The sequence below is a fragment of the Mustela nigripes genome, chromosome 6 (assembly GCF_022355385.1).
Source record: "Mustela nigripes isolate SB6536 chromosome 6, MUSNIG.SB6536, whole genome shotgun sequence".
NCBI lineage: Eukaryota > Metazoa > Chordata > Mammalia > Carnivora > Mustelidae > Mustela > Mustela nigripes.
Window position 1 is genome coordinate 80,281,577 of NC_081562.1, and position 26,872 is coordinate 80,308,448.

General features: G+C 39.3%; 1 protein-coding gene across 5 annotated transcripts in view; it reads right to left on the reverse strand.

The window, feature by feature from the left end:
• NELL2 (neural EGFL like 2) overlaps nucleotides 1-26,872 on the reverse strand; it is a 400,918-nt gene that overhangs the window by 138,409 nt on the left and 235,637 nt on the right. For all 5 annotated transcript variants that reach the window (XM_059402952.1, XM_059402949.1, XM_059402951.1 and 2 more), the window contains exon 14: nucleotides 18,238-18,363. In XM_059402952.1, coding sequence (XP_059258935.1) covers nucleotides 18,238-18,363 — 126 coding nt within the window. The remainder of the gene's footprint in view (nucleotides 1-18,237; nucleotides 18,364-26,872) is intronic.

Sequence of the window (26,872 nt, forward strand, 5' to 3'; positions counted from 1 at the left end):
GAATTCATCAATGTCAAGCTTTTTCAAATATATGTGTTTGTTTTCCCCTGAATTTCAGTAAGGTTTCTATTGATAAATATTATCTGTATTCATTTTGGTGAGCTGGTTCTATTATATATATAAGGACATACAGACTTTGCAAAATTAAAAAAAAATGTTTATCTGTACTTTTAAAAAGCCTTAGAAGATGTTTAAAATAGGCTAGAAACATGGGTAAGAGTTTCTACTTGAAAGAGTATCAATAAATTCACCAGAGAAAATATAACCTAATCAGGAAATGCCTGAAAGGAAAAAGCAAACTAGGAAGGAATAATACCAGAAAAAACATTTGGGCTGAAAATGTCTCAAATTTGCATTTACTACTGATACAAAAGAAGATTCAGCTATTGATGGACTAGGAAGGCAGAAGCTAATGTGCAGAGATGAACAACCTCATTCTATTCCTCTCCTGGGATAATCTTGGAATAACACATTCAGGTCATTACGTTGCAGTACAAGGGAAAATACGCACACAAGCGGTTTGGTTTGGTAAAGAGCAATAAACGTGAGTAAGGAGCTAGCAGGACCGACAGGGATACGAGTTCACTGTGTGGCATGTGACTGAGTTTAATTTTCGGTAATGTGTCTCAGAAATTCTAGACAATGGAGCTAAGAAATGACAAAGAGCCATGGCAGCCACCCCCTAGTATTTACAAGGCATACCCTGAACATCTCCTCACTTGGAACCAGGGAAGTGTGGCACCTGGACGTAACAAAGGAGGAAAAGTCCCCATTGAATTCGGGCTCAGCTTTCTGGGGAGCTATTTGATCATCAGTCCTAGGAAGGCACTAATAAACTGGAAAGATATCCCATACCAGAGGAGATAAAGTGTATACATACACAAAATTCCATCTTCCCTCCTATACTTTGTATTCCTTTATAACTCTGATGTGACGTGCTTTTGATGCTCTTGGTAGTTAGTCAACACATATTTTTTGAACAAATTAATGAACCCAGATACCTTCTGATACTCATTTAAATCCCAGAATTGTTCAGGGAACCTGGTGATGAGCGAAGCAGAACCAGGAGATATTTTCCCTGCCTTCAAGGAACTTACAGGAGCTAAGGAAAAATAGGCAAGAAGAAAAACACATGGAGAGGGTTTTGTGTATTAGCTTCTGAAGGAGACACAGCAGGTAAAAGGTGGGGCAACCACAGGGCACACGGAAGAGGCTACTGAGAGTGGACATGCAAGGAATATTTAAGTTAAAACCTAAAAAATAAGGAAGAGCCAAATGTACAAAAGAAAAGGGAGGAAAGCATTTCAAGTAAAAGAGACAGGATATAGGACTGAAGAAAAAAGAGGTTTGGGATTTCTTCAAGGACATAAAAAGAGGACAATGAGCTAAATATAAGAAGCAAGACACAGAGGAGATGGAGACAAGGTAGGAGAGGTGCCATTAATAGGGTGCCTGGGATAATGGGAGGGAGATAGAGACAGTGGTCTGGGTTTGAAACTTTGAAAATGTAACCAAAGAACGTGTAGATAAATTGAGTGTAGAAGGAACAGGAATGTCCTCAAGACCCATGGCTTTAGCAAAAGTGTGGTGGTTGCAGCCAAATTGGGTTAGATTGGGAGAGAAATGTTTCCCTACACTGAATTCCAATTGCTCTTTGGGTACAGTGATCTCTTCTATAGTTGAATAATACAACAGAATATCAAAGTATCTAGTTAGGTATAAGGTATTTTACAGCAATTGTTGTAGGCACTTCAAAAATGTAGTATTTTTAATCTTGACAATACCTTTATACAATGGGTATAATTTCTCCACTTTACCAGGAGACAAAGAGTCTCAGGGAGGTAGATTAAACTGGTTAGTAAGAGACAGGTTTCTTCATACACCCATTACCTCCTAACTCCTAGCCAATATTTCCCCCATATTTCTTTCCCCCTCATTTGCATCCATCCTTATAACTTTATACAAGCAAATGACCAGAGCACATTGTTTATAACTGTTTAGCAATTGTTTTGTCTTTTATTAAGTGATAAATGAATCTATCTCTACCTCCTGTCAGAGGTTATAAAGTCCCCAAAGGTATAGGTTTTACTTCTATTTGTATTATCCATAGCCCTAAGTACAATCTCCAAATAGCAGTTAATAATTTAAAAAACCACTATGCTAGCCACTGCTGTCAACTTTTTACATATGTATTAAACTCATCCAATCCTCACACTGAGAGTGAGGTAAGTATTACTTCTATTCCCAATCTATAGACGAGGAAACACAGGCACTGAGAGATAAGTCACTTGCTGAAGGTCATACATTTAATAAGGTGCACAGTCAGAATTCAAACACAGGACGTCTTGCAGTGATGTGTGTGAACGATGCTATACTATCTACTGAGTATGAGGAAAAGAAGACAACTTGAAGAAAGAACCAGAGGAAAACTTGAATGGGTGTAGCTTAAAATCACTCTTTATCCATATAGTCAAAATACTACCGGGACATTTCATGATCTCCTCCCTGAGTGGTCCTTACCCCTTAAAAGCTTACAAATGTGGGATATTACTTAAGCTTCTTTTGTTTCAGTCCCTAAATAAGTAAAATGGGGATGGTAGTGGTATACTGATCTGCAAGATGGTTAATATGATTATATGAGAAAATGCATATAAAGGGTGTAGCATTGTGCCCTGCATACAGTAAACATAAATGTTAGCTCTTGTTATTAGCACCTATTATGTACAGGTGCGCAATAGTTAGTCATTTAATGAACGCCTGGCTTTATCAATTCTGCTGGAGAGGACATATCGAAGTGCAATAGCACACACCCATTCTAGAAAGAAGATGAGGCTACTAGAAACCAAAACCATTCAGGAAAGTGCCAAGGAATGGGTAGCAGTGTCCCCTACCTGACTCTACTTGGCACAATCTCTGATATATAACTGAATAGATATATCCATACTCTGGGGACAATTTTACTTTCCTTAAAATGATGGGGGAAAAATAGCCAAATGTTATTTCCTCTTCTTATATGAATGGGGTTTCCTCACTTACAATAATTGAGAATTTGAGCAAGTTACTCAACTTCTCCCAGAAGCAGCTTTCTCAGCTATCCAGCTGGGATACCTGTAGCTTAGGGTTATGTTAATTAGTTATCTAGCACAAGGGAAAAATTCACCAGATGATAGCTATACATTCCAACTCTAAGACCAATGTTGTCCAAACCTAAGACTAACCCTTGAATTCTACAATGAAACTACTTCTGAAAAGACAAAAATGCACTGATCAGATGAATGCTTTAGCCAACTGCTTGTGTGTTTTCATTCTAATAGAGATAGGATATCAATTTTAATTAATCAATTAATTAATTAATTATTAAATTCACCAAGTCTTACTCTCTGGGGATGGGGATGAAAAAGATATAAAGGCTGTCTTGAAGTAACATGTAATTTAATGGGAGAAGAGAGATGTGTAAACTACAAAACCACTAAACCAAATAGATTTAATTAAGAGCTATAGAAATGCAGATGAAAAAAATCTACTGAAAATGTCACACTGTGAATTGAAAGGTAAATACTAAATCCACTTGAGCTTCATGCTCTTAACTGATAAATAACTCACATTTCCTAATGAGAAGACTCAGAGGTACTTCATACAAGTGAGACCATGTTTACTGAGGCATAGAAGGTGAGTAGCATTTCAATAAGTAAAGAAAAATGTTTAAAAAAAAAAAAAAGCTGTTTAGGCCAGTAAAAAACATATCCACAAAGACATTCTCAGAGAATGGTATAATAAAACCTACCAAAAGGGAATAAGAGGAGTCTGAAAATCTAATTGAATAAAATAAAGGTAGCACTGTTAGGAGGTTACTGAGAAACACTATTTTTAATTGGTTGTCCCATTACTGTGTGACACTCAGTGTGGCTGGAAGGTGGCGGGGGGGGGGGGGGGGGGGGCGGGGCACCTGCTGCTCCTGGATTCAGGCCAAACAACTGCTCAGTGTTCTTCGCTGAGACTAGAAGGGTGCAGGAGAGTCGGCTGCACAGGTCACTATATTCGGATTTAACCCTGCTGTGTGGAGGAGCTGGGCAGAAACAAACAGGAAGGTTATAGGGCTTGATGCTAAGACTTACACACGGTAGGGAATTGAAGTCTTCTTCTAGATCACTTCAGGGCTCATTCTCTATTGAATTCTTGCAAAGTGGAATACGGTTTGAATTGAAGTGCTAAAATCTCCAATGATCAGAAGTCAGTTAACTCCTACTCCCCTTCTTCCTCCAAATCCCCCCAAAAGCTAAGACTTTTAGTTCACCCAGTTTGAGAATGGTGTCAGAGTCAATTATACTGGTATCTATATTATAGTGTGTCGCTTATCAAGTTTTGCATTGTATTATTGTACCTTAGTAAGTTCCACTATAATAGTTTTGCAAAGCAGAAGCTGCCTGTGGTTTATAGAAGGGGGTAGTTGGACATGAAGCTGAAAGGCAGACTGTTTTGCTAAGCTATGTAAATGTTGATCTGTGGGCATTGAGAAGTCACTGAAACTTCTAGAGAGGGAAATGACTACACTGAACACGAAGGTAGAGCCATTGATAAAGTTAAGGTCAAAATGAGGCAAAAATTACACACAGTGAGGCTGTCAGTAGAATACCTAAAATGTCCAGATAAAAAACAATGAAGATTTGAACTGAGAAAGTGACACAATAATTATAATGCCAACTTACATTTTTAGAATGCTTTGAAAGGTTTTTAGCATTCTATTATTTATAGTCTTACTACAGAAAGCCACACCAACCAAGCAGACTAAGGAGTAAGGACAATGTAGATTCTTTCCTTCTCACTTCATCTTTCTTCATCTCTCATTACCTCTCACCACATCTCATCATCATCTCTCATCATTATCTCAACTTTTTAAAAAAAGATTTTATTTATTTGAGAAAGAGAGACAGAGAGATAGTGAGAGAGAGCCGGAGCCAGGAAGAGAGGGAGAAGCAGGCTCCTGATGTGGGGCTGGATCCTGGGATCCTGGATCACAACCTGAGCCAAAGGCAGATGCTAAACCAACTGAGCCACAAAGGTGCCCCCCTCCTTTTTTCTTTCTTTTCTTTTTTTTTTTTTTTTAAGTAGGCTTCATGCTGGGCATGGAGCCAAACACAGGGGTTGAACCTGTAGGGCTTGAACTCACAGCCCAAGGATCAAGACCTGAGATGATACCAAGAGTTGGACCCTTGGTCCAACTGACTGAGACACCTGGGTGTCCTTCACGATTATCTCTCATCATTATCATCTCTTCTCTCTCTCTTTCTCCTGCCTCCCCACCCCCATCCAGCATCTCAACTGCTTCTCTATTCTGGAAACAACATCTACTGTGTGAATCTAGGTGAGAAGCAGGGCACCTCTCACACTATGGAAGCCAAAAGAAGGCAAGACATCTTCTCCCCCCCGCTCAGCTCCTGCCACTTGGCAAATACATGGCCATGTGATGTACACGAAAACAACTACATGCTTCTGCCCAGGAATTTCGAGCATAGAATGGGTGATGAGATCACTAGCATTCATTTTCAGTGCTCACTGAATGTGAACATGTGTCCTCACATGGCATCCTGCAGTGGCCCCCAGCAGCAGGGGTGACGTGCTATGATCTCCCCTTCCTGAGAAAACTGTTACAGTGCAGAAGATTCCAGAGATGCCTTGGTCTCTGTACATTTTCAGACTGCTCTTTCAGCTCTGTATGTATTTTTTGAGCCCCTTACATGTTTCTAGGAAATCCCTTGAAGCTTAAGACAGCCAAATTTTTCCTATTACTTGCAACTAAAAGCCGTGACTACACATAAACAAGTCATATTTTTCCCCTGTTTGCTGACAGGACACGGAGATTCTGAAACACTGGGAGCTGCCTGTGATCACAAGGGCAGGGGGCAGACAGCTGCACAGGGCTCTTGACCCCATGCACTATTAGTTGTTTATCAATGGGTTCATCAGATTCTGTACAGAAATGTGGAAAGCTTTACTGCTAGAGGAGGGGCAGACAATACCACAAATGTAATGTGTGCAAAGAGAAGCCAAACAAAATCAAAAGCATCACTAATACCAGCCAAGCTAAGGCCTACAGCCCCAGGCCCAGCTCCTCCAGCAGAAGACTCACAAACAGTAACATGTCTTCTTTCATGGATGAACTCATAGTGAAGCCCCACAAACTGAATCTAGATGTTGTATTCCCTTTGCTGATTACATTCTGCGTAATATGCTGCCACCTCCTTACAAGACACTGACTGCTGCCCCTTCTGAGAGATACCACATCTATCAAAGAACAAACAAACCCTTCGAAAACAACATTCGGTATTCAACAGCTTTATTTCCATGGACTTTTCCAAGTTTATCAACAAATTATATGCATTTTTGGTCCAACCGATTTGTTCTGCTATCAACTTTGCCATAAACTAAAACTTTTAGGAGTTTTAAATAATTAGCCAAGCATCTGACACTACACTAGAAAGGCATAAAAGTTCTTCTTGTGACATTACAATTTAAGTTTATTATAATTTAATTTCACAAGGAAAACCAATACAGATGAGTTCCAAATTTATTGATGTGTCCGATGGTTCTTCTGGGGTTTATATCAGCATGACTTATGGATTTAGTAGGGTCATGACTCATAGAAAAGATGAAACTTTGACATTATTTCTTTATTAAAACATCCATGGCTTAAGATGACCACAGTTATGCTCACCTTAATACTACAAATCATAGGTTGCACACTAAAAATACTCTTAATTCATGAGTCAGACAAAGTAAATGGCTGAGGCAGACTGGCTGTGAGAATTCTGGTATTCAAACATGAGTTTCCTTACTGGAACTGCTGAGTCTAAGTGACTGGGAGACAAGGGGAACTGGAGAGGCCTTCTTCTACGAGGGCTGCAGTGATACGGATCCAGAATTAATGGAGAACAATCTGGGAATCTGGCTGGAAATCCAGATTTTCACAATGAAATCTTTTGTCTGGTTAAATGTTGAGCCATTAAAATGTTGAGCCATTAAAAGTTCAATATGCTGTCCCTGAAAGCCAACTGTGGCCCATAAGTCTCTATTTTGTGACTCAGATATAGCCTTGCTGGCATGGATCATTCCTGAACAAAAAGGTCATTCTCAACAACCCTTCATTCACCCAGAGGGTCTATGGCAGGAGAACCCTCCAATAACCACCTAAGCTTACAAAAGATTTTTAAAAGAGTGCTTTCAAAATTTTTTTTTTTTTAAAGATTTTATTTATTTATTTGACAGAGAGAAATTACAAGTACACTGAGAGGCAGGCAGAGAGAGAGAGAGAAGGAAGCAGGCTCCCTGCTGAGCAGAGAGCCCGATGCGGGACTCGATCCCAGGACCCTGAGATCATGACCTGAGCTGAAGGCAGCGGCTTAACCCACTGAGCCACCCAGGCGCCCCGCTTTCAAAATTTTTATCTGTGAATTTCTTCATATTAAAAAAGTTCAAAATCTTTTAAAAAGAAGACAGTTGAGAAATATACTATATCATCATTTGATTTACTATGTTTGGGGTAAATGTATCGTCTATTGCTGCATAATTTTTTGTGTTTACATGGATGTTTGTGTTCATTAGGAACAGACTAGGAAAATGTTTTTAAAAATAATGAGCATCCTTAACTTTTACACCAAAACCAAATATGAAAAAAGCAACTCAACCATTAAATACTTTAATGTGAGGAATTAGGAGATGAATATGAACTAGATTCCCACCTTCCCCAACAGACTATCACTTCATCTCCCCCACAAACACCAAACTTACCCTAGAATTAATTTGAATTATTGCTCCTCAACAACTGGGAAAGAGATGGGAACTGAGAATCATTTCAAAACAGTTTGGGACTACCTAACAGAGTTAGCTAGCAATAATAGTGTGTTAGTTTTCTTTTGTTACTGTAACAAAGTATTCTAAATCAGCAGCTTGAAACAAAATAAATTCATTACTTTATACTTCTATAGGTCAGAGGTCTGACATAGGTCTATCGGGCTAAAATCAAGACGTCCACGAGGCTGCTTTCCTTTCTGGTGGTTCTGTTTTCTGCCTTTTCCAGCTTCTAGAGCCTGTTCCTCTAGAGGCTGCTCCTGCCCATGGTCCTCTCTCCATCTCCCAAGCCGGTCATATTGTAACTCTCTGACTATTATTCCTAGTCACATCTTCCTCTGACAACCGTCATGAAAGTTCTTTTGGAAGGACTCATGTGATTATATTGAGCCCACCCAGATAATACAGGATAATCTCCTCATTTCATGGTCTTTAACCTTAATTAGGTCTGCAAAGTTCCTTTTGCTATGTTAGGTAATGTATTCACAGGCTTCTGGGGATTCAGATGTGGACATCTTGGAGGGCCATTATTCTGCTTACCACAAATAGGAACATAATAACAACTCCTACTTATAACTGCTTACTCTGTTCCAGCCGTCACACTCATTACTTGGCATACTGCATCTCATTTAATTCTAAAAACAATGGATAAGGTATGGAATATCATCCCACTCTAAAGATAAAGAAACAGACTAAGAGGTAGACAAGTTGCTCAAGATCACAGCCAGTAAATAACAGAACAAGGATTCAAATGTAAGAGGCCTGAATGAGCTAGTATCTGGCAGCTAACATGCCACAAAATGTTCATGGAGAAGAGGGGTCTATATGATTTGATTTGGATCAACTAATGAGAGTGGTCCTGTGGACCACTTAGCCATTTCCCATCTTGTTTTGTTGCTGTTGCATCTCATAACATTTAACAGACATGCGTATGCACATCTATTGTATAAAAATACCGCAGGTAGCAACTTAATGGTCATGATTTTGTTCTAGAAAAATTCAAAAATCAGCTCTCATCAGGCCACACTGAAAATTTACTTTAATGGAGTTCCAGGAACACCAGCAAACCATTCTGTCATCTTTGAAATGAAATACCGTATCACCTTGATTCTAGGTCTGCACTGATCATTAGAAGTATCAATTTAATAAACAAGTTTTGGGCAAAAAGGAAAAATAACATAAAAGAAAGAATAAAGCATGGAGTCTTCAACATACATCTCAATTAGAATGTGCACAGACTGAGTGAAATGTTTCAGAAACTGTAAAATATGTCTTCGAATTTTCTACAGGATTTTCTGGCTCTATCTCTCACAATTCCATTCACACTCAACTTGCTATTATACAAGAGCCTATACTTTTGTACCTACTCTTCCTCCATCCTGAAATGCTGTCTCTCACTTCTTCCTCTCCTGAAATGTCTGTTCATCCTTAAAAAAACCTCAATTTAAATGTCATATGGTGAAGCCTGCCTGTATCTAGGCATAAGCCCGATTATTCACTGCCTCTTCTGGGCTCTGCATAGCTGTCTGCATCCTTCTTTGTTACAGAATGTACCACAATGTGCTATAGGGACTCATTTATACTATCTCCATCTATCAGATTGGACAATAACCCTACCATGGACTCATATCAAAGTTTGAGTATAAAGAAAACCAAAAGGAATGTGTGACATCTCATGAGTTTTTCACAATCACTTACCCACAAGTTCTTACATGACACATCTGGTGCTCTTACCAGTATTTAGCTGAAGTGGGTAAGCCAACTATAATATTCAATGTCTGTAGTAGGCAGCCTTTAAGGATAGTCCCTAGTGATCTCCACCTCCAGATATACATGCTTTTGTGTAATCCTCTCCCTTTAGTACGAGCCCACCTAGTGATTTGCTTCTAGCTGATTTGCAATGGCAAAGGTAATAGGATGTCACCTACTGGCTTTGATGAGGCCCACGGCCATGCTGGAAAGGCCCACAAGGTAAGGAACTGAGAGCAACCTCCAGGCAACAGCCAGTAAGGAATGGATTAAACCAACAATTACACACGTGAGCTTGGAGAAAATCCTTCCCGAGCCTGGTAGACACCTTGATGGCAGCCTTATGAGAGGTCCTGAAGCAGAGAACTATAATAGCAGAGGACCCGTTCCATGCCCAGATCCCTGACCCACAGACATTGTGAGGTACCATATGTCTGTTATTTCAAGTTACCAAATTTGGGGGTTGTTTGTTATGCAGCAGTAGATAACTAATACAGTGTTATTCCCCTTGATAAAACACCTTTGAGTAAAAGGAATCTTCATAAATGGTATCAGAAGTTTTATGAAGAAAGTACCAATACTAAAACAGGTGGCAACAGACAATAAAAGTACTGTACAACCAGCCAGTGTGGCTCTCCCTCCCCACAGCCGAAGCACACAGGAGGGAGAGTGTTCTCAACTTGAGAGAAGAAACTCCCCCTCCGAGCCCAACCCCATGACTGCATATGACCATGCCTCCTGGAGCAGGAAGAAAGGGAGAGCACCAAGACAAGGCAATGTCATCAGGCGATCACACACCCACCGAGATTAGATCAGCAGCAGAACTAGAACATGAACTCTGTTTCACAGAGCACTGGAACAATGAGGAGGCAGAAGGAGAGCCAAACTTTCACACCGGCTAATATGTCAAAGCCAACAATCAGACAGGGAAATGAAAGGTGTCTGTTGAACTTCAACTCCGATAATACTGTCCTCCACAGGTGTCTGTTGCTAAGACACCGCTATTATTACATTCCTGGCATGTATAATCTTTTTATTCCCCCATGTGAGTTTTTGACTCTGTGCTTTTCATACAGAAAATCTGAAAATAAAACTCAAATAATACATCTATTTGGGACAAAGGTGAATTAGGGTTTCTTGACTAACCGAGGGAAAGCAGGTGAGGCTCGCTAACGAGGCAGCTCCCGGCCTCTCAGCGCTCAGGTGAGCTTGCACAGAGGCAAGCTTGTGGAGCTGCTTCCCCTTGAGTGCTCTGATGATCAAACCATGGCCAGGGCGGGGGCCAGACATGGACCCGATGGCTGCACTGAGGGGCTGCATAAAGGTTCCAACAAGTCTGGAAACCGCTACATTGGAGCTTCGATGCTTCCCCCACTCACTGACAGATTCAGATAGCACAGACTCCTTTCCAAGCTTTTCATCTTTAAAAAGGCAATTCAGCTCCCTGAGCCTTTGAGCCTGTTCCATTTTGAGCCGACTGCTAATTGTATGCATGCACATATGTGTTTCAGAAAAGAGATAAGCACATTGCCTTGGCCTCCTCACTAACTGCACAGACATGACTCACTTCTGTTCTCTCCAACTTCTCTAAACGTGGCCTGAAGTTTTCCGAACATTAACCCTTCCTGGTAACCACACTCTGCATTCTTCTAGAGATGTTTTCTGGATTCACGTTAGCTTCACATTGCCTTTTACTACTACTTCTTTGAGTTCTGGGGCTTCCTATTTTCATTTGCTTTTGTGATCATGTTTATATTTTCAAAAATTTCTCAATAACAACTACACACCTTAATCATATATGCTGAACCACAGGAAATGAATAAGGTATCTTCTAGCATTAGGGGCCATATTTTAATTTTAAAACCTAAAGTTGTCCGATTTTCATATTTTGTGAAATACACAATTTTATCATATTTTACAACGGCGAGGAAAAGAAAATTTTAGAGTGGTTGTTCGTAAAAATGCAGAAATCCTTCCCAATAGTCACGGCGACTAGTAGCCAGATGGTAGGACTGGCTGATTGCTGATTGTGATTCTTTAGAAAAGAAATTCATGTAGAAGCAGCCGAGCTCAGAAAATCTGCTGTGCTTGAGAACTGAGCAGACTCACTAATTATTTAGAGGTCATATTCTGCACTCTAGGCAGATCAGTATCCTCACAGGGCCCCTGGATGCATCTAGGCAGCCCCAGAGCACCCCAATCTCATGCTCATTAGCAAGAGCAATAGGAAGTATGAAAAACCCACCTCCAGAAGGAGTTTCCTAACTTCCAGAGAGAGTGGCACTTAGTTATATCAAGGTTTCTCTTTTCCTTTTGTAAGCCCCCTTTCACAGTTACGTAAGTACAACTGAACAAACAAGAACACTTGAAATGCACCTGCTCCAGCAAAGCTATGTATTTTTCTGAAAAATAATAACTCATTCGCAAAGTAACCAGACAAAAGTGCCCAGCTGAAAAGGTCCCAGGGAAATAAGAACTCTCCTCAAGAGGATAGCTTGTCTAATCAAAACTGGAGATAATGATGGCAGCTAACGTTTATTAAAGGTTTCTTCTGTGCGAGGCATTTTACTAAAGATAAAGTGCCAAGGCATTTTACAACCAAAATAACCTTGTTTATTTAGAATTTTTTTGTGTGAATGCTGATATGTGTATTTTCACTTCCTGTTTTTTCTCATTGTTCTCTCTGCTCTGTGCTTCTCCGCCCACCCCCATCCTCTCTGCCATTGTCTCCACTATCTTATTCCCTTTACTATTTATATACCACTAATTATCATCATACACACACAGTGAATTATCTGTCTTGTTCTGTACTTATGATTTTGATAAATCCATCCAGAGCTATTTTTAAATAGCTGATAATGAGTTATTGTCCATTCATTCAATAAATTACCAGCTCCAATTTAAATTCTTTTTGGAGGAATACAGAATATAAGAGAATACAGTGCTGCCTTTCCAAAATATCATCTCTTTGAAAACTTTAAGCTATTGACCCTTTCTAGCATTGCTTGATAGGGAACTTTAAAGAAACACACATGCACACCACACACAATCTATTTGAGGAAAAGGCTCCCATGGGTTACAACTGACTTAAAATCTGCTCCAACAGCACAATAGTATATCTTTCTCTGTAACCTTCTGTGCATGACAATAGTATCCAAGACTATCTAAAATGCTAGGAAACTGATAGTAAAAAAGACAAATGAAGAAAACTTAATATCATCATAAAATTCATGACTCTTTCCCCATAATCACCCAACTAAACAAGCCTGACAAACAGGGTGGTAGTTAATGATTTAAAAAAAAAAAAATCAGTATTGACCATGTTAGAGAAAAAGAAGTAACTACAAAACTACAACAATAAGATCATAAAATGTAAGCACTAGGAGTATCCAAAGCTCTAAAATTTAAGTACTTTCAGAAGTAAAATTCCTTGGGGAACACCAGAGGAGGCTCTTTGTTTGACAACAAAAACGAAGTGTCTAGTAAAATTCTTTTTCCTTAGACACTTTCTGGACATTCTGTGATAGGGAACATGGACAGAAGCCGCATCAGAAGCTTCCTGAGTAACAGAAGCAGTCGGGGTCAGCAGAAAGCCTATGGAGGAGGCATCAGGATAGCATAATTTGAGGGGCCCCAAGGAATCCCCTCTATCATGTCTGCTGAGGACTAAAATTTTACCACTGGAGGATCATTCTGCTATGTTCATCTAAGAAAAGGTTTCTGAGAAGAGAAAGGAGGAGGAAGAATGGGGGGCAGTGGATCTTATTGAGAAGGCCAAAGACCAATAAAAGGACACAGGACACCATAAAAAGTGAGAGAAGCCATTACTACACAGGGCCTACAGGAAACTTGAAGAAGAAAAGGGAAAGTTTGAAAAAAGAAGTATATCTTTTATAATTTTGATCAGCTAACTCTAAAGCAGGATTTCTCACCGTTGGCACCATTGACATTTGGGTCATATAATTCTTCGTTATGGGGAGCTAGCTTATAATGAATGTCCTGAGCAGATGAAGATGAATAACTCAGTTGGAAAGTAACCAGAGAAAAGCTCCCAGATAAAAGGATCCTAGGAAAGTAGGATCCTCAAGAGGACATTTCCTTAAGAGGACATTACCTCAAGAGGAGAGCTAGCCTAATAATAATAATAATAATAATAATAATAATAATAATAATACAGGATGTTTAGCAGGATCTCTGGACCCTACCCACCAGATTCCAGTAGCAGCTCCCTTCCCCACTGTTGTGATAACCAAAATGTCTTCAGATAGTGTCAAATGAACTCTGGCAGGTAGGAGGGCAAAACTTCCTTCATTGGACAACCACTGTCCTAAAGGATCAATTTTCTCCCTAAGCTGAGCAAGACCTCGTCCATCCCTTCTCCCAGCTTGCCCTTCTGTTCCCACTTGACACAACAGTGGGAAGATTACAACCTCATCAATCAAAAGAAGAATCAGAATTCCATTTTTAAATTCTAATAATCAGAACAGAGAGAGCAGGAAGATCTGACACGAATGCCTTTCACTCAGAACATTGTTATCCTTTGATAATTCCACAATTCTTGGATTCTTTGTTTCCAGAGATGTTTTATTCTTTGTCCATTACACAAGACCAGTTCCAGGAAGGGATGTCCAGTAAAACTCAAAAAGATTTGCCCAATTCAATTAATGCTTATATGAGTGGACCAAGGAAGCCATTAGTCCATGTCAGTAACCAAGACACATTGTTATCATAAAAATTAAGTTATTTTTACAATTAGAAATATGAAGAGTAGGCGTCTAACATCTTGGCTCAAGTGAACCAAACTCTTCTTCTCTTCTCTCTCCTCTCCTTTGTCTTTTTCTCCATCTCCCTCTTTCCTTCCCTCCCTCTCTCCTCACTCCCTCCCTCTTTCTTTCCTTCTTTTTCCATTCTTTTTATTTCCTTGTAGGTATATCCATTCTTTCCTCTATGAGAACAGGCAAGAATGTGAAAAGGAAGATTATGAAGCATTAATTAGAAAAATAAATAAATAACACCTAATGGGTTTAGAAGAGCTTAAACCGCTACATCATTTGTGCCACCGAGTCATTAGTGTGACTGTATAATAGAGTCAGAGGCCCAGAAAATGGTGATTTATATTTCTTCTACCGACTTCTAATTCAGAATTATTATTATAAGATCTGTAGGGGAAAATTCCTCTTGGAATTGAAGCTAATGAACTGAAACAATCTACAGAAAGGCAGTTTAATTACTGAACATTATAAATTAAATGCTGTATTTCTATATAAAATATGAGTCTATTTCTATATAAAATATGACCACAAACTAAGCCCATGGTGCATAATATGAGAACGAAGAATAAGGAAGCTTATCTTTTGCCCCCTTTTTGCCCCTTTCTGCCTCTCACTAACTGTATAGACAGCGGTCAGGCAATTAATTTCTGTGAGCCTCAGTTTTCCCACTTGAGAAAGTTAGGCGATTGGACTAGATTATCTTTAAGAATTCTTCCACCTCCAGGGCGCCTGGGTGGCTCAGTGGGTTAAGCCTCAGGTCATGATCTCAGGGTCCTGAGATCGAGTCCTGCATCAGGCTCTCTGCTCAGCAGGAAGCCTGCTTCCTTCTCCCTCTCTCTGCCTACTTGCGATCTCTCTCTGTCAAATAAACAAATAAAATCTTTAAAAAAAAAAAAAAGAATTCTTCCATCTCCAGCTTTATGATCAAGGGGAAAACATAACTCAAACTTTCTGAAACTGAAAGAAAAAAAATAACCAATGCAATTCTACCAGCTAAGAAGGTAATTACAATACAGCATACGTGATTTCTATGCGAGAGCTACAGGGTTATAAAAGCAAAAAAAGCTTCTTTTATTGATCAAAACTCTTGACTATAAGGTAACATGTTATTGCTCTTAGATTCTTCTTTAAATTAGAAGGATTTCTTTCCAGGCAGGGCAAGCAACTTTGAGAGTCTGCTGGGTTCCACACTGAGAATGTCAGCTATGTTACAGCAGAGGGCTCTTCAACAGGAAGGAAGGTCAGGGATCCAGAAGCAAAACAAATTCACAACTCCAAGAGCTCAGCCACAAACATCAGGGAATGGCTCTGCAGTGGTGTCTTGACATTCATTCTGGAAGGCCTCCCACTGGATATCTGTTTCTAAATTCATGGAAAATAAATCCCAATCTTTATCAGAGAAATAGGGTCCAACTCTGTTCTCAACGGGAGCTCTTTGAAGAGGTATGGTCTAGATACCCTCAGCTGTAAGGCAAACCCCCATCAGAGGAGTCATTTCTTTGAGCCTTTGGTACAGATGCTAACATTAAAGTGTGCAGGGAGAGACTCAAAGAGGGAGAGTTTAAGCACTCATTTCCTCTTATAGGGACCCTGAATACATGCTGACCTTGGATGGTTTGTCAAAGTTTTGTCAAAGATTGCCTTTGGACTACAAAATAAGATCCACTCCTATTTCCTAGGAAATCCAACTTTCACATATGGATGTAAATTCTAAAATTTGTAGACCTCCCTACAGTATACCGAAAATGTAAAGGCAAGAAATCCTTTAAGTGGAAGCATAGAAATATTGGTGCTAGCTGGAAATGCTGGTGCATCATTAAGGAAATACATTCCATCACCTGCTAGATCTTGAAATTCTTGGCTCTGGTTCTTTAGGCACAAAAATCATGGTCTGAACAGCTTTTCTTAAAATGATCTTGGCCTTCATTGGCATTCCTACAAAGGGATATTTCATTTATATCATTAGATACTTTGGAATCTTAATGGAAGATTTTCCCTAAGTAATCAGAAACAAATAGTCATTTGTGGGATTTTATTTGGAAGGAAAATACACTGGGAGAGGTAAAGCCAAAGCAGGAGCTTCTCTGTGAGGGATGATGGCTCAGGTATTTCTTGCATTTACAGCCAACAGATAGGCTTGGAATGGAAATGAAGCACTTGAAAATACCCTGCCCAAAAGAAACACTCCTCATTCACAGTAGGTCCAATTATGTGTCATGTATTCTTACTTATAAGCTCAAACACTTTTTAAGAATGTAAGAAAAACAAAAAGAATCACTAGGAAGTAAAAAATACACAAAGTTTTTTAAGGCTTTCATGCCAAGGAATCAGCAGACCTCCTTGAAAACTGCTAGAACTCTTTTTTTAATGAGCACATCTTGAAATGTCACTCTGGGATGCAGTGGTTTTGCTAAGATTTTTGTTGTTGTTGTTAACAAAATTGGCGCTCAGAATTATCGATATTACCAGTAATAGAGCAAACTGTGTATTTTATACTGCATGTATTTATTGAGATTTGTCATTTATGTTCTTTTTTGTTGTTGTTGGAAAAATATCTCTGCAGACCTCCTTCAAGAAACTCTGCCCCTCAGTGTGATTAAGCTTTGTCTAAAGAAAAAGTGCATAATTGGTTCCATAATGTGAAAACGTTTAGAATAAACTGACAAAAAAAGCAACAACTTGTAAATCCACTGGCAACTCTGTATTGAAGACTCCTTTGGTTATTCTCCACAGATTGGAATGTCACTCACTTCTCATTATTCTTTATGCCCAACATTTGTTTTTATATAAATACTATATTTGAATTTAGAGGAAGGACCTGTTCTTTGCTCTCATAAACAAGATATCAAGTAGTACACACTATGCTTGCTGTAATGGAAACTTAGAAGAATGCTCTCTAATATAAAGGCATAAGGTGACACTTTTATTATAGAATCATATTTTTACTGGAGTGTTATAGAGTATTTTTCCCTGAAAACCTCTAAGTATTATTTGTACATCTATCTGATAAAATTATAAAGTTGTAGGTAGAGTAGAAAGTGACAAGAATAATATTTTTAAGTGCTCTCTGGTGATTCCACATGTTTTTCTAAAATTTATTTATTTTCAAGATTCTTCTATTTAAAAAAAAAAAAAGGAAATCCAAAGAAATGTCTTATTTCACACCCACATTTCCTCAAACCCTATAGTCTTCAAGCTACTCATCTAGCACTATTTTCTTTTATATTCTACAGGTAGGAACTCAAGGAATATGAAGTGAATAGGTTGTCTTATCCCAGGACCAACTTTAGACATTACTGACGCTCAAGATATCTGGACTCCGGATGGTACTGAGGAGAATGATAGTTCATAAAACAAACATAACCAAAACTTCTTTGATGTACTCAGCTGCATTTCCCAGAGGCATGGAGGAGCTCGATTCTCTTTAATATTCCCACTTCCTAGGACTCCAAGAATCTATTTCTGAAAACATCACATTATTTATGTTATTCTTCCTCTATGCAAAAATCTCCTGCCATATAAAGAAAATATTATTTAAGGATTGTTTCTTCCATTTGCCTAGAATTCACATAAGTTTTGAGTATAAATACTGTTTGAGTATACAGTTAGCATAATATGAATTTGGTTCTCTAGTTTTTCTTTAGTCTCTTAACAGGGAGTCTAAAGCTTACTCAGAGCAAGCAGGTATTCCCTTCCTTAGAACAAATTCAGAATTAACTATCAAATCAAGGAGATAGGCTTTTCCTTGTGACTTGTTTTATTCTAAGGGAGTACTTATGGCATACTTGCCCAAAAAATTAGAGTTAAAAGAACTTCTAAAAGTAAATTTAAGGCATAGGAATATTTTATTTCAAAAACAGTCACTGTTTACCTGTACATGAATAATCATCAATTCTGATGTATCCAGTTTTGCAGATGCACATGAAAGAACCCGGGGTGTTAACGCACATCGTATTCTCACGGCAGTAATGGCGCCCTTCAGCACACTCATCAATATCTGTGAAGACAGAGGAGGACAAAGAGGTCAACAGTGGCCAATATTCTAGAGTTTCTCTACAGTTTTCTTTGGTGGAGAGGGCAATAGTTTCCAACTGAAAAGCATTTTTTTAAAGTATTCAAAAACTCTCCTTCAATAGGAATGTTTGATGTTCAAATGACAGAAACCATAATTTTTTTTTCCCAACAGCTCTTGCTGGAATTTCAAAGATGTCTGTATATTTTAACTTGCAACATTCTAAATATATTTAGAAATTTTCAGTGCATTCATCTATCTGTGTTTGATAAAATGGATCAGGGTATTACCAATCTGGCTACCTTAGAGTCTTAAAATCTTCAAACTCTGAGTCTATCATATATTGTTTCTTGATTCACTGGCTATTCTGCTATATACTTGAGGAGACCCTAAGAGATAAATAAAATATTCACATATGCCACAACTTGAATAACTTCAGTTAAAGACATGAAACCAATAACATGTAGTTTTTTAGAGATACTACTGTCTGAACCAGGATGTGTCTGAACAGAGATGAAATTATAACGTAGAGGCCTGACATAAATGAGAAACTGTAAAATAGTAATAAGTTAGCATATTGAACTTCCATGGCTATCCATACACACTAAGTTTTGAGTGTAAACCCGTGGTAAGCTGTAACAGGTACTAGAACTAACTGGGAAGAAGAAGTTTTACAATAGACTGTCTCCATTATATAGCACCTCTGTGCATGGAACATGAACTATTTTACAAATATTTTGTCACTGTGAAATACTCTTTATGAAGGGCCTTAATGCACTGGCGAGGCATGGTATTTCTCCTCCAGAAGTTTGCATTCTCAAATCCTTGTGGCGAATCCACAAAGTAGTAATGCTCTCGTTTGTACTATTAAGAGAAATGGATCCATTTTAGGAGACAGTCAGGTGATCCACCACTACAGAAGTCATGCTCTTCCGATAACCTCAACTACGTTCTCAGTCCTGAGAGTATCACAAGAATTAATTGATAGAATATCAGAAAATTATAGTTTAGAGCTGAAGGGACCTTGGCAATCATGTAAGCTAACTACTCATTCTACAGATGAAAATAAATGGAGGGCAAACGAGACTGGATTTTCTATTTAACTTCTAAATGAAAGGTAACACAGTAAATTACAAACCTCTTAGCATACAAAACTCTTCCGGGGCTTGGCCCTGACTTTTTTGGCTTTACAGCCTATGACTGCACCCCTTCCTCCCTGAGTTCTGGCCACACGGAGCTTCTGAGCAGTTCTCAGACGGACCATGCTCTCTCATATCTGCCTGCCTCTGTACACAATGTCCTCTCTATTCCCTCTTTGCTATCACCAGCCTTATTGGATCTTGCCCACCACTGGATTATCCTTCAAGAATCTGTTTAAATATCTCTCTGTGAGAACATCCCCAATGAAGTAAAATGCTCTCTATGCAGCACTCTCTTGGAACTTGGGGTTTCCATCGCAGATTCACCCACTGTACCTTTATTAATTTTTGCAGGCTTCTTCTCTCCAAGAAGCCTTATATACTCCTGCAGGGTAGAGATGATCTGTTCGTGTCTCTTAACTCTAGCTGCACAGCATATTCATCTGGGATGCTTTTTAACAACATTGGGTCTTGCTCCAACTCCCAAACCCCCATTCCAAATCTGATTTAACTATCTGTAGTGGAACACAGGCAACAATTTTTGTTTTTTAACAATTTCTTTTTAAAATCTTCTCCATGATGAGTCTAATGCAGGGATCAGCAAAATAGTTCAATAAAGAACTAGATAGTAAATATTTTAGGCTTTGGGGCTTACAGGATCTCTGTTGCAACTTTAGCTCTGATGTTCTAGCATGAAAGCAACTGTAGGCAAATGTAAATAAATGAGTCTGGCGTTATTTCAATAAAATTTTATTTACAAAAACAGAACTTGAATCAGATTTGGCCTGCAGGCCACAGTGCGATGACCCCTGGCCTAATGCATAAGCAGCGTTAAGAATCCCTAAGTTTGTAATTCATTTTTGTATTCACAATACCTCATAGGGTGTCTAGGATATTACGGGGTCAATAAATGCTGCAGAATGAATGAATAAATGCTTCAAGGCTGGTTTGAGGAAGAGCTAAGAATAGATCTCAGATTATCTGACTCCCAGTGTAATATACTTCTCATGATATCATGCTACTTCGAAATGTTTGCACTGGTCTGCAAGGAAAGTATCACATTCAATTACAGCCTAAAAATCAAACTAGAGGCACCCTGGGGGAATATGATGAAAACTCATTTGCTTCCAGGGTCTTAAGATAATAATAGGAATCATATACGATAATTAATGTGCTCAGCGGAATCAATGGTCTTTAACCCTGATCTTCTGAGAGAGTGCTGCAGAGAAGTGAAAGTTACTGAAAGCCACTGCAGGAGTCCCCTGGGCTTTAAGCTTGTGACTGGAGGGATGGCCATGAAGGAGTTCACACATGCAGTGGTATGAAGAATTTACCTTTGGGGAAGAAAGAGCCAAGAATAATGAACTCAACTCAGTGGAGAACACCTTGGTTATCAGAGGGGAGAGTTACTAAGTACACTGTGTGTGGCCTCTCCTCAAAACAAGACTAGTTCCTAGTGGGAGACCATGGTCCTGGTAGAATCAAGGATGTAACTTCAGTGCCTTGGGCAGGATCGAGTCCCAACTGGTGCAAGCACTACAGAAGACACTGTCCCTCTTTCCAAACAGTATGCTAGAGGCAGAAGCCCACCTCTGTAGAGTGGCCACCAAACCTGGCAAACCCAACTCATAAGCACATGAAGCATACATAAGGAATGAGAACTCTGAGAGTACTAAAGTCCTATGAGAAGAGAGAGGGTGATTTCTGTTAATGGACCCTATTTATAGCCAAAGTTACCAGATAGTTTGGTTTATAAGATAAATAGGGCTATCTTATGAAAGGGTACATGAGCCTAAATACTGTCTCTACGAGTCGTGTGGTGAGGCTACATCTCACACTGTTGGGAGACACTGGCCAGTCCCATTTTCTTTTGTAGATTTTACCCTTGAAGCTAGCAAAAGGTTGGAAAAAACACAATGTAGGGTCATAAAGTAAAACAAGGAAATCTATTTAGTGTGAAGTCTTTAAGAACTTGAATGGTTTGGATCACAAAGAAATAACTGGATTCATGACCCAGAGATATGAAGTATCAGAAACAGTATGGGGGAGGGAGTAAAAATACAAAAAATAAAAGTACAACACTCTATACCCGGTTGTCAGTTGCCTTTTAAATTTCTCATGCCCCATTTTCAGAAAAGGAAGTCCCCAAAGAGCCTCCTTTAAAACCGCAAAGCTACATAAATGTCATTTCTACTTGTACGTGCAGATAATCATAGGCCCCAAATGGCACGACTGAGAAATGATCTGGCAGAAAATCATGTTCAAACTTAGTCCAGGGTGTATTTTTGTTTGAAATCCCAATTCAAAAACTTAATGTCAAATTCTCACAACTCAGTTCAATTCTCGACATGTTGACTGAATCTTCAATGCCCAAGTTCCTTTACTGGGGTTTCAGTCGTATTGAAGACCCTGAGCCGAAGAACCACAGTTCTAGGTGGAGAGTACCAGGGATGGCATTTGCTGCCATAGAACTTTGTACCAGGCAGAGAGAATTGCACAAAGTTGGAAAGAGCTGCCGCAGAAGGTAGCTTCTGCCAAGAGGAAGCATTCAAGCACAGCTTGGACATGCTGTAGAGATTCATGCGGAGGACACACTGCTCAGCCACATGGCTTTTAACAATCCGTCCAAAATTCAGTACAAACACAGTTAAAGCATAGGTCTGGCCTTCAAAGGACTTACAATCCTTCTAAATACTATCATTACCAGACACACAAGAGCCTTCACAAGAGCCTTCTATGCGTTAAGCCTGCACTCTAGGGAATAGTTTCTCTAAGAGAGGCTCATGGTTCCTTGAAAACAGAGGACTGCATGGTCAGGTACTGTTTTCAGGACCATTATGTTACTATTCTTCTTCCATCTCCCTCCTTAAAACTTTCACGATGTAATGAGGAAATTACAGGCTCTGAAATATCTAGTCATGTTTTTAAAATGCTCACTCATAATTCAACAAGCATATAATGCCAACACAACACGTCTGAGTGCTGCATTAGGCAACAAAGATAAATTCCAGCTGAAGAAATAACGCTTAGACAATAATGCTAGGAAGTGATACACACTATATAATAAGGGAAACACAGTGCATTAAATTGGGAGCAACCACCTTCTTTGACACAGTGCGTTTCTGTTCAGAGCTTATCAATGCAGAACAAATTTGGGAATTTATACTTGGTGATATAAATAATTTCATAAGTCTTCCCTCTCCCAACTTTAGGAGCTGATAATGAAATTAAGAAGCCAGGATACAACAGGAATAACAACATAAGGTCCTATATACCAAGTGCCAGAAAAGAACAGGATGGAAAAGAAAAGAAGAGAAAAGAAGGGAAGGGAAGAATGTACTCACTACCAGGACCGATATTCAGAGGAAAGCTGGTGACTAAGAGCAAGGACAACAAAGGACAGTTTGCTGGGTGGTGTGGCAGGGCATGAGGTAGATTTTAAAGAAATAGATTTAAAGGGACAGACTTGCACAGAGAAGGAGGGGGCTGCCACAAAACAGTTTCCTGTCAAACAGAGATGCTCAAAGATGAGAGAGAGGACTGTAGACATTGGAGTCTAGTGTAGGCAGTGTAGGCAGCAAAGACATGAAGCACTGAGGAACAATGAATATTCTATTTGGCTGGAGTTCATGCAGGAAATAAAACAGAAATACAGCTATGGGAGAGGAGACACAATGGGAATGCACTTAAATCTCCAACAAACACTAGAAAGGTATCTTCCTTGCTGCGACATGGAAACAGGAAAGCATTTGGAAGGAGGTGAGGAGGGGAAGTGGCTTAGAAAAATAAATCTCATGAGAGTTGGTAGAATGGAGCAATTGCGGAGCTGATGAGAGAGGTGCAATCCGGTGAGGAGGTGTTCATTAAATTAAACTAACCTCCCTAGCCCCAGTTTCTCCACATTACTTCTCAGTGTCTGAAAATATCCTATTAAGTTGTTTGTTGGTATGTCTGCTGTCTCTTTCTAGTGGAATATAAGATTCAGGAGGGTAGGGACCTTGTTCCAGGAGAATGGCTGGCTTTCCCTAAAAATTTGCTGGATGAATCCATGAATCCTTCCATGGCTTTTCATCGAGAAGGAGAAAGGGTAAGTATCCTAATTCACACTGGCCTGACCTGGAGCTCCACTTGGCAGAGCGAATCCTTTGTCTTCCTAGTACCTTGCCCAGGCATTTACATCAACATGAGGTTTTTGTAAAAACAGTGAACATAAACCTCTGTGGTAAAATAGTCCTGCAGGGGTAAGAACACTGCAGTGGGAATAAAGAAGGCGGGATTCTAGTCTTTGGTCCTATGATAAGCCTGAAAGGCCTTTCATCTCTCTGGACATTAACTTCATCATCTATGAAAACAAAGGTTGGAGGTTTCCACGTCATTACCAGCCCTCATACTTTACAATTCTAACAGAGACCACAATTTGTACGGTTGCAGGGGAGAATCTGATTCTCCAGGATTTTATAGGATACACGGTCATACTCCAACAAACTTAAAAAGCATAATAAGTAAACTGTGTTTCTTATACTTGAACAATCTCTCTTGCCCCAAGATAATTCAAGCTGATCTATTTTAGAAACAGGAACTTATAAATTTATAAATTCCCTTTTATCCTTTCTGAAAGCTGTGGCTGACTTTGTAATTATTCAGAATTACAGATTTCTAGACCTGAAAGGAACTACAAAAATCATCTAACCTAACTGCAGTCGTTTACAATTAAAGACATGGGAGGCACAGAAATGCCAAAGACAAATTAAGAAGGTGGCAGGAATCAGACTGTGAAGCTTTCATGAGCCACATTAAAAAATCTGAACTTAATTCTATATGAAATGGGAAAGGTTTTAGGAAAGGGTTCCTTGAATCAGATCTGGGTTTTTGGAAGATCCCTTCAGCACAAGTTTATACAGTTAATGAGCGGATATCAGAATGACAACACTGTTTCCAGACCCCAAATCCTACATTAATGTTGCTTTTGACCTATAGAGCCATCTCCTCAGAGACGAACCTTGGAGGCAGTGGGCACTCTGGTATGATGTCCCCCTCTCCTGCGGGCTCCAGCCACACAAACTGGCTATCCCCCCCGCTCCCCCCCCCAACTTATGCTTTGTATGTCACTGATGCCATTTTTTTTTTAAAAAATAGTATATTTCTAAGGCTTCAGCATTTTATCTCAATTATAATCCTGTAAAAGGATTATATTAGCATGTTAATGAACACTAATGCTTTATTGCTCAGCCAATAAAATCCTGAAGTCATGCAGTCAACAGCAAGGACTCTACATACTGAAGATGAACACGCATCGGTATGGGTTAGAATTGCTAAGTCTTGGCCCACCAGCTGTGAAAAACTGGCTTGGCAAAGTTGGCAAAGAGATCAATGACTTAATTCATAAACCAGGAAAAAGCCTAAGTTCTGAGAAATATAATTCTGGAAAGAGATTTGAGAATAACATTTGGGAAGATAAGAGTATTTTTGAAAATAAAAAAAAAATTTGCAAGTATAAGTAGGCTGCTCAGTAAAAATCAGTAAAGAATAAATTAAAATGTCATTTACAAATAGGCTAACATTAAAAGGAATTGCAAGCAATCCTATTTTGAAGTCAGTGGCATTAACAAGTTTGTTTACCAAATATTAATTTTTATGTATTAAAAACTGTATCACGCACTACTGAAAAACATAATTTTTTGATACCTTAAAATAAAAACCATACATTTTCTTCACTTACCTTTTTAAATTCATTCATTGTAAATTGTATAGTACATTCCTCAAGAGTAAAAACTTTAGCATTATATCATTGTTCTTGCTACTTTTAATAGGATACATTATTCCTAGCTTTAGGATTCCCGCATTTAAAACAGATATACATGGAGACATGCAGTAGGAAAATTTGAGACAGGGCTGAGAGTGGATCATGAACTTATACCTGTGGGAAAAGGTGAGATCACCTGGAACACTAAGGGGCTGAGGAAATAAAAGCATGAGTAGTTTATCCACATAAGTAATACTTACTGAATTCTAACTATTTCCCAAGGTATTAACGGCAACACCGATGGCATGGCCTTGAAGAAAACGGATGTGGTTTCTGTCTTTGCAGAGCAATGGTCCTTCTCAAAGACAAGTAAGTTTTAAAAATGCTGTGGGAATTTGAGAAGGATAGTGTACCTGGAACAAAATGTGAGCACTCCAAATCTTACAGGCAAGGCAAGACTTTCAAGAGGATATGACATCTAAGCAGAGGACTAAAGGAGAAGTTGAGTTAGCCAAGTGAGATGGGAAAAATGAGAGCATTTCAATAAGAGAACTATGCTGGAAAGTGAGAAAATCTTGTATTTCAAAGAATAGCAAAACATTAAATGTGGCTAATGAAGTAAGCAGGAGCTATTTTGTGTGTAGATCTTGTAAGACAAACAGAAGGATTTGACCTTATCTGATGATCAATGGGGATCTACTGAAGTTTTTTAAATCAGTTTTATAAGATATCATATGTGCAAAGAGTATAAACTTTAAAAGATACAAGAGAGTGTAAATTTTTTTTTTTTAAGATTTTATTTATTTATCAGAGAGGGGGGTGGAGAGCGAGCACAGGCAGACAGAATGGCAGGCAGAGGCAGAGGGAGAAGCAGGCTCCCTGCCGAGCAAGGAGCCCAATGCGGGACTTGATCCCAGGACGCTGGGATCATGACCTGAGCCGAAGGCAGCTGCTTAACCAACTGAGCCACCCCAGCGTCCCAGAGAGTATAAAATTTTAAAGTAAGTCCAATCACGGCAACTCAACTGTTCCACTCCTAACCTCCTAAACATTTTTACTAGTTTCCTGTGCAACCTTCCAGAGACACCATCTGCCCATATAGGCACGTGTACGTGTGTGTGTTTGGGGGGTATGGTGAAGGGGATGTTTCTCCTCTAAAGGGTACAAGTGAATGAAATGACATGAAGTTGCTAAACAAGATCTTTTTAACTGCAAGGTAGGGGATGGATTTGAGAAGAGCTAATTGGAAGCTAGGAGTAAGCTCACTTGTAGTTTGGGTTCTTGTGTCTGAGACAGTATATTATATTCTAGTTGCACATGGAGAAAGTGTGGTGATGTACAAACGCACATACATGTACAAATGTACATACACACACACTAGACATATACATATAGAGAGAAAGATATCAGGAGAGAAGACAAGACTGGAAGTCAAGGTCAAGATCTCGGAGCTTCGGGGCACCCGGGGGGCTCAGCGGGTTAAGCCACTGCCTATGACTCAGGTCATGAACTTGGAGTCCTGGGATTGAGCCCCGCATCGGCTCTCTGCTCAGCAGTGAGCCTGCTTCCTCCTCTCTCTCTGCCTGCCTCTCTGCCTGCTTGTGATCTCTCA